This window comes from Pagrus pagrus (assembly GCF_965226575.1).
Source record: "Pagrus pagrus genome assembly, chromosome: 11".
NCBI lineage: Eukaryota > Metazoa > Chordata > Actinopteri > Spariformes > Sparidae > Pagrus > Pagrus pagrus.
Window position 1 is genome coordinate 30,857,585 of NC_140195.1, and position 13,497 is coordinate 30,871,081.

At 39.1% G+C, this 13,497-nt stretch overlaps 1 protein-coding gene across 1 annotated transcript; it reads left to right on the plus strand.

Annotated features, from left to right (window-relative positions):
• The first annotated feature begins 5,978 nt into the window (after positions 1 to 5,978).
• On the plus strand, positions 5,979 to 10,509 carry tnnc1b (troponin C type 1b (slow)). The gene is made up of 6 exons (XM_084366301.1): positions 5,979 to 6,103; positions 7,509 to 7,539; positions 8,830 to 8,976; positions 9,159 to 9,273; positions 9,575 to 9,711; positions 10,190 to 10,509. The coding sequence occupies exons 1-6, from the start codon at positions 6,080 to 6,082 to the stop codon at positions 10,219 to 10,221; spliced, it is 486 nt and encodes a 161-aa protein (XP_084222427.1). The 5' UTR covers positions 5,979 to 6,079; the 3' UTR covers positions 10,222 to 10,509.
• The last annotated feature ends 2,988 nt before the right edge of the window (positions 10,510 to 13,497 follow it).

Genomic DNA, 13,497 nt, shown 5'->3' on the forward strand with positions numbered 1-13,497 from the left:
ACTGAACCAAATTTCATGAATGTTTTTGTGACAAAGTAGTTTGTGTTCCACTCATTCATCACAGAAACATGAGAGCTGTAGAAATCATTGGAACTCAAGACTGCCGTGATATACATGTTCTTTACAAGTGGATCGAAACTTTTGACCTCGACTGTAGTAGCTATGTATCATTAGTATGTTGTAGAAAAACTATATGATCTCCTTTGACTTGTCAAATATGTTGTCATCGTTATTATTGTAAATGCATGTCAAAGATTTCTTGATGATCTCAGCAAATGAAACTACTGATAGTTTTCTATTTAAATGCCGGAATGAGACATTGAAAGAATCCGCATGTTAACATGCTCACAAAGAAGAAATATGCTGATGCTAAGCAGCTATAATGTTTATCCAACACATCATGATATCCAAACGACTGAATTGGTTGACTGCCAGTGGCTCCCGAAACAACATGCATCACCTCTCTCAAAACAACATGACTATTGCAGCATATGTGGTATACCAGACCTCAGTTGTATGCTCACAGTTGGTTAGGTTTAGGCCCTAAAACTACTTTGTACTACTACTGGTTAAATTTAGAATATTATTGTAGTTTGGCTTAAAATAACTACATTACTTATTTAACTTCAGCTACTAATGCACCCACATTACATTATGTTGGCAGTGTTGTGCATGAACATGCGAAAAATGTGCTCATATTTTTCAAACAATGAACAGTGAAGACGCTGCAAGGCTGGATTACAAAGCTGCTGAAGGGGATACGAGCGCACCAGAGGCTTCATTATTTGACCAACAGTGTGGCAACAAAGTAAGTCTGTCACATGATAAAGCTTTCCAGAGATATCAAGTATGCCATATATAACATATTTTATATGACGTCGACCACGAGGTCGGGTGGTCAAACATTTTTTGACATTACAAAAGTAATAATTTCGCAGGAATGCATGTGTTAAAATGCCAACACTATTGGGGGCAGGGGATGGATGGGAAAGAGTTTCTAATGACAAAGAATAAAGCAGAGCAGCTCATTTAAAAGTGAACTTAACTGAACTTCTAACTCGTTCATTTTAATCTGTGTGAATGTGCACAACATTAAATGTAGGTAATGTAAGTTAAAATAACACACTGTTGACTTTTGCTGTTACACTGGACACAAAATAGCGGCCTGCTGAGTAAAAGTCTTTTGTTTGTTTGACCCAACCATCAGTCCCCATCCTCCTTACCTTTGTGGAATATTTACTCTTTAACTACCTCATCTTCAACTTCCTCCTTTGCTGCCTTCTTAATTACAGCCGCTAGACATTGTTGCCTAACAACAAACATAAATATTGGTAGACTTGGGGAGTAATGGAATAATAGTAATAGGATTAAAAAAAAAATTAAATTTCATGGTGGTGAGACCAACATTGCCATTTATCTGTCAGTATTTATTGATGCTATTTCTCTTCTTACTTGTCATTTTTGTCAATACATTTTGACAATAGATTAGTAAAATTATCACTGTCCCTTCATAGAGACAGCGCTAAGGTAGGAGGCTTGACCTCTGACCTCTGAGTTAACTCTACAGCTGCTGCACAGTGGCAGGTGCTTTCTGTCTGTCCTCCATAGTGTTAGCCTTACAACAGATTTATTACTATAGTCCCTCTGTCACCCTTCCCACTGGTAGAGGACTACTATTTCTAGTCAAGGACACATGATCAAAATAGCCCTATCCGTGTATGTATTGTCATGTAGACATCTGACTCCACTCTATACTTGGGGCATGGTAAATAAGGACAATTATATGTAGTTATGAAAACTAAACCTTTAATTTCCTTCAATATCACCAGAATTGCTGCCCTTCAAAATGTTTAAATATGGAGAGCTCACATGTTTATGGTGAAATTGATATGAGTGACCTAACAAGCATGCAATGTGATGCCATCCCAATTGTTGGCAGGGATTTCCAACAGATCCTTCACTTTGCCCTGTGAATACCACTTAGCCTTCCTGATGAATACACATAGGCTGATATTAGCATATTGCAGATATGTGTGTTTCAGTATATGACTGTCATCAGGTGAAAAATAAATGTCAGTACAGAAGATGACAGATTATGACAGAAGAAAAAAAAAGAAAATAAAGAGAGTGTTTCCATTACTTAGTCAGTGGAACAGTGGTAAGGTTATTTTTACACTGTAAATGTCATGCTCAGTACGTGCTGTATCTGTGTCAATATTCTTAATGTGTTTATTTGTTCATGTTTAAAAAACTAATATGGCAGATATTTTCTACTTTCAATTTTTAAACCCTAAATATCGACATTTGTATTGGCCTTAAAAATCAGTCACACAATGCAGGGCCCAAATACTACTTTTTTTTATACTACATATTGTATTATATTGCCACATATATTTACTATATATGCGTATGTACAACTATGTAACAGACAGATACATTTTATTAAATTTAAAATTGTATCCCTCTAATTCCATAATTTTATCCAAACATTTTATCCCAAACATTGTTGTCACAGATAAGGACTAAACGTAGACAAACATGCCACTTGTCGTTCAAAAGTGTGCAGTGAAGTTCAGTGTATGCATAAATCTTTTTTAAAATAAACCTTTCCTTCCTCAATTTCAACTACTCAACTTGAATTTGTCATTTAAATGTAGCCAAAGAAGAAAAATTTCATGATACTGGATATTGCAGCTTCATTTCTTATGTAGTAGCCTTTAACAAACTACTGAAATGTCTCATGAAATCTTTTTTTTGTTTGTTTTTTTCAGTTACAGGAGACTGGTAAGGAAATGTCTTCTTAAGTTCAGTTGTATCTCAGGCTAGTTATGGCCATCATACCTGCTAGATTTAAGCACACATTGCTATCTTGCTCTAACTGTACAGTTGGCGGTCTCTGTTGGCAGAGAATGCTGTAGAGGTGCCTATATAGTATAGTCAAATAGCTTCGGAAACCTCCTCCTCCCACACTTTTCCAATGTGAGATTATGAGGGTCTGTGTCTAACAATTTCTGTAACTTTTCAAACAATGATCTAATATTCAAAGCCATTTCACACTGTGATTGGTGAGCTATGTGGAGGTGAGAAAGGAGCTAGGGTTTTTCATTCTTGACACGTTCTTGAGTGTTTCTGTAGCTTTCTTATGAACAACTAAGGTTAACAGTGTTGCAGGTCATGGTAATTCTAAGTGCTATATTGTAGGCAACTGGACGTGTTTCAGTTTCTTGAAGATATTTCAGCTCTCATCCAAGAGGCTTCTTCAGTTCTAAGTACATTTATAATTACTGTAAGTCACTTTTGTCCAAAGCAACTTACAGTAATTCATACATTCATACACTGATGGCAGTGGCTGCCATGCAAGGTGCCGAGCAGCACATCAGGAGCAGTTTGGGGTTCAGTATCTTGCCCAAGGACACTTCGATATGCAGACCAGGGGGTCTGACCAGCAACCTTCATATAACAATACACCGGCTCTACCCCTGAGCCACAGCCGCTCTAACTAACTGGAGGAGAGTTGCAGGCTTTTAAACTATGTGTGGGAGTGTCCTTACAGAGTTGTTAAGGACACGTGTGAGCTCTGAGTTTCAGAGTCGTTAGGGCCACTTGTGGGTCATTGACCCAACCAGCCTTCATGTGGGTTGCTAGGGCTAGGTTAGCCCAGGTGTGAATGGTTGTTAAGCTGTCCCGGGAGGGAACTCAGTACTGCATTGTAGGTGGGTGATGAGTAATGTTGTAGGCCACCTCCTCTGTTCAAAGACGGTCGTTCCAGTTTGTCATAGATGGATTATTTTACTCCTCTTTCAAACCACCTGTCTTCTCTGGCCAAGATGTTTACATTGTTGTCCTCAACGGAATGATTTTCCACCTTCAGATGTAAGTGGACAGCACTACGAAGAGGTTAACACTACCAGTGTTTTCAGGAAAGACTGTCTGAAAATGTGCTTCAATAACCCAACACATCCTAATACCTAAATGACTGAATGAGTTGATTGCCAGTGGCTCCCAAAAAGACATACAGTATATTAGTTCCCAAAACAACACCATTGCAGCATACCAGTGACAGCTGGTTAAGTTTAGACAACAGAACTATTTGGTTAGGTTTAGGAAAACATCATGGTTTAGAGTAAAATAACTACCTGCCTTCAGTTACGAACATATTTAGGAATGTTCGTAACTTCAGTTACGTTATGTGACATATGGTAACTAAGTAATGAAGGTAAAATAGCTCACTGTTGACTTTTGCTTTCACACTGGACACAAACAGCAGTCTCGGTCCTGTGCTTGTTTGACCCAACCATCCATCCCATACCTCCTTCATATTCAGCATTTGTTTTTCTTTACCCTTCTTCTCCTCACTTCCTCCTTTGCTGCAGTAATAATTACTATAGCCCCAAGAGGTTGCCGCCTAACAACAAACGTAAATATGGGTCATAATAAGTTGCTTTTACAGTCAACCTGTACAGTCATTTTTCTGATGAGGACGGGCTAATTATCCTCATATATAACATTCTGTCTTCCCTAAGCAGCAACCACAAGGGATAAAATTAAGCCAACATGGCAGTTCTTAAAATGGCCACTTGAGGCTGGTTCCAAAGATGAGTAAATCCCACATAGGATCCCATGTCAAAACACCAAACTTTACAGCCATAATACAAAACATACAAAACATGTTTACAACCTGGTACAAAAACGATTTGGTGTCTATAGCTTATCTCACCGCTCATGGCAACTGTAGGGGCGGTTGAATTTATTTATAACTCACTCATTCAAATTATATTAAGGCTTAAAGTTTTGCATAATTGAGGCTGTGGCTCCTTTGTGTGACATTAGTCACAAGCTCGGCTTCACCTCAGCAAATTCCAGTCACTGATATTCACCTTTCGGCCATGTTTGTGGTGTTGATGACTTTAGGATAAATTTTAATGCAAATATCAGACTGTAGCGGAGGGATAGAGGTGGGGTTTTGGATTGGGGAGCGACCCTTTTAGTGTTATCTGGCAGACAGCTGCTGGAGCTGGGGAGCTCTGGAGGAGACGGTTGTGGGAAGAGCAAGGAGCTACTGGAGAAATAAACACCCAGGGTTGAGGAGAGAACAGAGGTTGTTTTTTTTAAACTTTTGGGAATAAAAAGTGGATTTATCTTTACTCTCTTTTTTCAACGTGTCTGCAGCAATGAGCCCCAGAAATGCTCTAATCCACTGCAGTGTGCTGTACTTGTTTGTATTTTGACTGCTGAGTTGATTGGAAATGTATTTTATGAACATACAGAGAGGTGATGGGAAAAGAAAAAACAGCAGGAAAACAATAAGAAACAGAGTATCTGGTGAGTGTTGTCATAAAACTGAACACAAACACAGACACACACAACCTCGGTGCCGGTTGTTGCTGGCTATCTTGCGGCGAATGTACAGTAGGTCTGTCTGTTTGGGGCAAATAAACCTTATGTGATTGATGTGAGGTGAAATTCGCTTCTCTTTATATATGAACACAGATACCTTGTTTAGCTAGCTTGGCAGCTTAAAGCTAGGTGGCCTTGTTTAACTAAGCAGGCTCGCTTCAGCTCCACCCACACTGGGGAAGGCCAGTACCGCCCACTTTGAACTTCATTCTGGCTCTTCAGGAAACCTATAAACCATAATTATTCTATGATGATACAGATGTCACAAAATTACATTTGTCTTTTTTTGGCCAAATTTGTAAATACTATGTTTGGGGTGTGTAGGGCAGTAGAGGTGAATTCTGAAAATAAAAGTAAAAATGATAATATGTTTCATTAATATGAGCTGAGCTGATCACAGAGACAGCATGTAGCCCTAAAGAGAGCATCCCAACTTAGGGTGCTGCTGTCAGTCATCCACTATTGTTGGATGGCTTCTGCTGTTTCCTATTTATAGAGATTTCTCTCTGTCACTCCTCCTTCTATCTCCTCTGTATTTTGGGGGATGGGTCAAGAGACTTTTTTAGTATCACACTCCTCCAACAATATAGACCAAGGCAGTCATTGCTGGCTGTATTTGTCCTGTGTCTGAGGGCAGCAGTGAGTGCAGTGGTGTGTCAGAGGAAGGGAAGGAACAGTAGCCATGGATGATGTATATAAAGCCGCGGTGAGTACAGATATGACCAAGTATGATATGCTGTTGTATTTCTCTGTCTGACTAAATTCACTTTGACTTCTAAAGCAAGTAATAGAAAATCCTGGAACAGATCATGTCCTTGTTTGTTGTGCTTCAACAACAATTACAAGATAAATTATAATTAAATTAAATTAAACTGAAATTATAAGGGTGGTCTCTGTAGGCACCCATGTGTTTGATAAAGTTTAGAGCCTGTGTGATCGCTGTTAACAGCTCCTGGATTCCAAAGTCACTGGAGTAAATGCAATACAACATGATTTTGTGGTCTTGTCATGTCCTTTGTTTTTTGTGTGGTGGATATTAGTGCTTTAAAACATCAAAAAAAAAAGTATTTGTTAAGTATTTATCTATTACAGTGTTAAATCATCAGTGTGTAGACAACTTTGAAACATCATTAAAGAAAATACAATGAAACATCATTTTTATAAAAAGTAAATGAATAAAAATATCAAAAATAATGGAAAAACAGAAAACAATAATGTGTGTTCCTGTAACTTGTCTGACACTGAAACAATGGAAGTATTAAGGCCAGACAGAGCACAGAGTGACAGGGACACTGGGACAGCTGATGGCTATTAAAACAAACCCCCACCCCACCTATTGTACCCACAAAACAAGAATAGTAAGCGAAGAAGGCAGTGTGACATTGCTGTCATTGCAGAGATTAACAGTATACTGTAGTTGCTGAGCTAAAGTCCTACTCTGACTTAACAGTAAACCCATTTCACAGAATTAATGTTGCCAATGTACTGTATGATTCTGCAAACCACAAATATACTAAACCTTACATTTCTTTATGTTGCAACTTTATGTTTCTTTTGGTTCATTTTCTACTTTATGGTGCAATAGTGCTGTACTTATTGTGTGGTTCGGTATAGACACAAAAACACTTAGTCAGGGTTAGGACAAGATCATGTTTTGATGTAAAACACCTGCTTTGGACACCACAAACACCGCTGGAGATGGCCTCCAAAGATGACGTCCAAAATATCTGGTTTCTGTTGCCACATACATGGCTGGAAATTGTCCCAAGGTCTTGTCAACTGGTGCCATGCTATAAATGTTGAAACGCAGTCTTGTAAGGACCTGGTTTGGCAGCCTTCGTCTGTGACTCAACCACCATCCCCTGCACCTCCTGATTTGACAGTCAGGTCATAAACATGTGAACATGATATGACACATTTTCTCCTGGCCACTGGGCTGGTACAGTGATAGGGAAGAAAACAATCAATAAATACACACACACACACATATACACACACATATGTATATATACATATACATATATATATATATATATATATATATATATATATATATATACATACAAATGCAATATAAATGCAATATTAATCCTGATTTTGTTTCCCTTAAGGTTGAGAACTTGACTGAGGAGCAAAAAAATGGTGAGAAAAACTACTTAAAGTTATTATTACTACCATTATCTGTATTTTTTTGTTTTTTTTTATGCATTTCTACTTCTACACTGATAGTACTTAACATTACGAGTATGAATACTACTACTATCAACACTGGTACAAGACTAGTCTGTATAACCTACTCCATTTTTTGGTAGGTAAAGTCAAGTAAAAAAAATAATGTCCAAGTAAAGGTAGCTTAATTTTAGCATTTCTACAATTCTTTTTTAGTATGTGATCTACTTAAGTTTAAGAGTCTCATTGTCTATTTTTTAAGTTGAGAACTAGCCATTTCCATATAACTTGATATTGAATCTACTTTGTTTTAGTGTGCTAGTGTCATTTTTTAACAACATTAACTAATATTTTCTTGTGTGCAACTGAGTATTTATACTGAAAATAACAATTCTAATAATGAATATATTCTTTGGTAAAAATTTGTGTGTGTCCTTCATGACATTTGTCAGGGGAATGGAAGTAGTGTCCATCAGTTCACACCTGGCATCTCCAGAGACCACCTTTGATCGGATCTCAGTTTCCGCTCTAAATGCAAATAAAGACACACATTGCTGGAAGAAACAACAGTGTCAACATTAGTGTCAGAGATGTCTTTATACTGTGTTGCAGAGATGTCGATTGAACGTGGCATAGTAACCAGCTAGCCCTGGCCCGCCCTCGTAAAACTGCTTTGTACCTCAAGAGGAGATAGCCTGTAGTTTCAGCTGGGAGATGTAAAAGCAGCAAGTTCACTATTGAGTCTAATGAGTAAACAGAATAAACTCAAAATGTCAAGAGAGAAAATATCTTTATGTCCTGTTTTCCTTGCTAAACACAAAAATACAACTCCCCTCTGTCCCGTCCTCACCTGCTGTGTCATCTCGTCCCCGGAGCCATAGGCTGTGTTCAGAATCACATATTAACGTACTGCTTATTATCATGTCAGTTTGTCATGTGAATTTGTTTGGCCACAATAATCATGCAGTGAAAATTTGATATCGTGACAGCCCTAATGAGAATGAAATTATATATACAATTCTTTCCACGACTTTCCAAATTATTATGAAATTACAGACCAATTAATTCAGTTTTTGCAGGGCCCTGGAATGATTTGGCCGGTTCTGCTTTGAAATGTTTTGTAATGGTTATGTCATATAACATTTGTGCGTGTTTTTTATGTTTCTTGGTGTTTTGACATGGATTTCTCTGTTTGTAGTTCCAAGTAACTTTAACATCTATCTGGTTGTCAGACAGGAAACAGCTGCTGTGTGTCTCTTTCAGAGTTCAAGGCTGCATTTGACATCTTCATCCAGGATGCAGAGGATGGCTGCATCAGCACCAAAGAGTTGGGAAAGGTGATGAGGATGCTGGGACAGAATCCCACCCCTGAAGAGTTACAGGAGATGATTGATGAGGTGGATGAGGATGGTATGTCAGCATCATTAAGCCAGTCACATAACTGTACTGTAGACATCAAGTGCATGTTTGTTTCATGGAGTGAAATAAAATGACATGAAAGCAACTTTAGTGTAAATGTAAGTAGAGTTTTTGGAGGTAAAATAACTGCAAACATGATATATATATGGAGTCTTTATGGTGTATGTTCACAGGCAGTGGCACAGTAGATTTTGATGAGTTCTTGGTTATGATGGTCCGCTGCATGAAGGAGGAGAGCAAAGGAAAATCAGAGGAGGAGTTGGCTGAACTGTTTCGCATGTTTGACAAGTAAGTTTCTGCTCACACACACTATAGTGCCCCTTCAGAAGGAGCATCAGAAAGTTAATATCATAATTAATATCAGAAACACAGTGCAGATTCCCACTGACACTTATGTTGGAAGTATGACGAAAGTCAATCAAAGCAGAAGATCAATACCCAAAACTTCACTGAAATGGGTTGTCTTACAGTGACAGAGTGAGAGAGAGAGAAATGATTTGGTCAACACAGCACACACAGACTGTAGTGTTAGATATCAACTCAGCAGAAATCCCAGATGAGAGAACTGATTCTTTTATCTTTGCTTAAGGAATGGAGACGGCTACATAGACTTAGAAGAGCTAAAGGCCATGCTGATTTCCACTGGAGAGTCCATCACAGAAGATGATATTGAGGAGCTGATGAAGGATGGAGACAAAAACAACGATGGAAAAATTGATTATGATGGTAAGTGAGCTAACCCATTAGTAGCACGACAACAGACACCAACTGTATGCTGAATATCCTACAAACTAAAAACTGTTCACATATAGACAATAGACCCTTTTTACTGCAGACACTTTGACTTGTCAAGGCAGGAAAAGCACATGGCTGCATTCCATTTTGATGGGATAATTCTAGGGCTCTGGTACAGTATTGTGCATTCTGACTCACTGACATGACTTAATAGAATGCAGCCATTGTTAACGTTATTGGTCACACCTGTGCTTTTTCTGCTTGGACAAGTAAAAGGCTGCATCTAATTGTCTGGACTTCACCGCACTTGCACACTCGCAGACGGGAAGTCTGTGAGTCTTGAAGGCTGTCCAAACTCACATTTCATCCAGTCCACAAAGGCCCTCAAACAGCCTTTCTACAGACTGAGAATCGGGGGAGGAGCTGTATTAGTTTCATACACTGACTTTGTGTTTCCCCTCTCTGACAGAGTTCCTGGAGTTCATGAAAGGTGTTGAATAAAGGACTCAGCTGGAGGGCTCACTCTGCAGCATCTTCAGTTTCCATTGACTGAATCACCGTCCAAAGCCCTCCCTCAAAGACATGCTGCCACCTATGTCTGCTTTTAACAATACACACCTGTCCTCAGCAGGCTCCTGTCCTGTCAGTAATTCTCAACAACCCCACTGAGGCCTTGAAAGCTTCACTGAGAGATCTCACTGACTGCAAAAATCTTTGTTTCTGATAGTGCTGATAAATCAAAGTGTGAAATATAAATGACTATTTTCATTAAAAAGATTTTCATAATTTGATCGTTTGTCTGTCATAATATGTGATGTAATGAGCTAATTAAATTTAATTAAGACAGAAACCTGAAGACTTTCCAGTAGGTGTTACACAGATGTTAAATAGATGTAACATGCATCAGATTTTCCTAAAGTGAAACATTTGCCAGAATATGATTTTTAATAAAAACGATATACTAGAGATTAGAATATCATCCAGTCTCACTTGTTTTGGCCATGGTCCTCCTGCTATCATCTCAAAGTGGTCCATTTGGGGAATAACCACCAGCTGAGAAGTACTGGATTATGGAATACTCAGGATTGAGAAAAGGATAAATAATCTATGTTCTCTGTATTAAAATTAATGGTTTTCTGGACTGAGCCTTTCAAATAAGACAAACTGCAGACTGCATGAATTATCTTTATGCACAGTGGAGTCTTGGCCTGTTGGTGGTACTGTACATGTAGTTCAATGCACCCACCAGCAGATGGTATAAGAACCTGAGGAAAGAGATGAATCCACCATCTTTCGAGCCAATATCACATAAAAGGAAGAATTAATTTGTTGACTCATTTGGTGTACTGCATTAAGTGTTACATTGAGTGTTTAGGTCCATCATATACATACATACAGTCTACATGCCACCTGCTGTAGAAAGCTGTCTCTTACGTTAATTAGATGACAAACGCTGTATTGGTATTACAAACAATGTTGGTCACAGGGAAAAAAAAAAAAATCTTTCCAAAGCTGCCCTTGTGTGAATCAAGATTCAATTTTGCATGGCAGGCATGTTCACTTAAAAAAATCATGTTTTCTTAAAAGTGATGTGATGTGACAGACAGAAACATTCACAGATGTTTCTTCACGTTAAATTCACTGACTTCCCTATCCCAGAAGTAGTGACAGGCAACGACATGAAATGCAATGTTACCCTGAGTAAATTTGTGGATTCCTCTGGGTTTGAGCATCATTTGGGATAGTATAAGTCAACACAAAATATAAAACAAAAGGTCCTGTCGTTTTTAGATATTTTAATGCAAAATGCCTACGTATCTTTAAATTTGCCACAAGTAGCGGCTCCAGCTCCAGTGGAGGACAAGCCACCTCCACTGGAGGCCAGTTCAACCACAGGCTTATTGCTTCCCCTACACACGAGTCCAACAAGACAGGCAGCTCTGTAGAGAGCCACCTTCAGATGGCCTAATGCGTAAAAGGGAAACCACAGCTAAATGGCTTTGTCACTGCAGTCAACACTGCCTGAGCAGTTCTTCACAAAATCTGCCTCACAGCCAGGGACATCCTCAAGGCTGTCAAGGATGATGGGGACATTGGTGGGATTCCACCACTTGCAGTGAAGTGGGGGAGACAAACCAGACACGGACAGCGAGATCAACTGAGCTGGTCTCTGCTCAATGTGGGCACCCTGTTGAATTACAAGAACAGGAATATTTGTAGACCTTGGGGACATGAAGCCCTGGGACACAGGTGGCAGCAGAGTGCTTGAATCCTGATGATGACAGTAAAATCCTGATGACAGGATGATGATCCATGATCTGTGGCAACGACAAGGCTGTAATAACTTCATCCAATCAATTTTAGCATCCCACAGATATTGTATGGACAGTCTACCTGTCCATCAATCTGACCTTCCCTGCCCACCCTGCGCTGACTCCGCCCATCGCTCTTTGCATGTGACCGGAGTCTACGCAGCGCACTGCTGGAGCTGTGGCGGAGTGAGCTCATTGTTTACGGATATCAAGTTGGTTTGCTTTATGTGCATGAATGTGCTCCTTAGCAGGGATACAATACAAAAAGGAATGGCATCATTTCATTAGCTGCACCAGGAAAATGGTTCAAGTACTGGTCCTAGCAGTCACATGTTAGCCTACTGCTTGAGACTGTTACATATTAGTAAGAATTTTTTTAACAAAATAGACTTTGCATTTTAATTCATGATCTGACTATCAGCCAACCACAGTAGAGTGTGGGAAACACACAATGCACCTAACAATCCCTATAAATAATCGCTTGCCACCCATCACATAAGCTTCCCATCACCCACCTAACCACAGACTTCTAGTGTTACTCTTTTTTTTTTTTACATAGCAACAGTCCTGTGCTGTCTTTGAGAGAATCAATAACATTTGTATGCCCCATAAACACATTCAGATGTAACTTTATGTCCTGTGAATACATTTAGTCCTCCATCCTTATCCAGTTTTCTGTAATTGTTATCATTTTTGCATAGATGATGGAACTTCTTTCTCTCAGGTACACACTACTGTCAAAATGCATAGTAAAAATAATAAAAAATGTGAAACCATGTAAATAACTCCCCCCCTGCCCCCCTAGGGTTAAGGTTAATTGTGCTAAAGAAAAGGCATTTACCATATTTAAAGACTTTATTCAAATATTAGAGATAATGCAAAACAAGGAGTAAATACAGAGCGACAAATAAATAGGTGTCAGGCAGAGTTCAGCACCTGATGAGATTGCTCCAAACGTAGTCCTTGAATTCTGGTCTGTAAAGCAACAGATGAGCAACATGATTCCTGGACAAAACTGTACAGATGTCCCAGTTTATACGACATTTTTTTCATTTTATCTATTCATGCTTTTGACTTGAAGTACCAGCCCTTTATCGTTTTTTACATGTTTCTACTTACTGTGTTTATTGTTATGCACCAAAACACAAATTCAAATGCTGAAAAACTGCTTGGCAAAAAATGTGATTCTGATTAGGGCACGTGTGTGTCCAAGTCACATGCCTGGTCAATATACTGTACAAACACAAATAGTTGTAGGTGTTGTTTATCAGGAAAAAGCACCAGATATGTTCTACTTAAGACGCTGACCTGTACATGTGCAATCCTTTGAGCTTGAAGATCTTCTACTCAACGTATGAACATCTGCTCCTTGACCTGTCGCCCTCCCACATCCACGGCCTCTGCCTCCACTTCCTCGGACGCTGCTGGTTGCCCTCCTGTATTCCTCTCTGATGTGATGATGTGC

Bases quoted from the DNA above. Each gene is read 5' to 3' on its own strand.
- tnnc1b (XM_084366301.1), top strand. From the start codon at position 6,080: ATGGATGATGTATATAAAGCCGCG. The intron at 8,977-9,158 runs GTATGTCAGCAT...GTATGTTCACAG, and splicing joins TGATGAGGTGGATGAGGATG to GCAGTGGCACAGTAGATTTT. The intron at 9,274-9,574 runs GTAAGTTTCTGC...TCTTTGCTTAAG, and splicing joins CTGTTTCGCATGTTTGACAA to GAATGGAGACGGCTACATAG.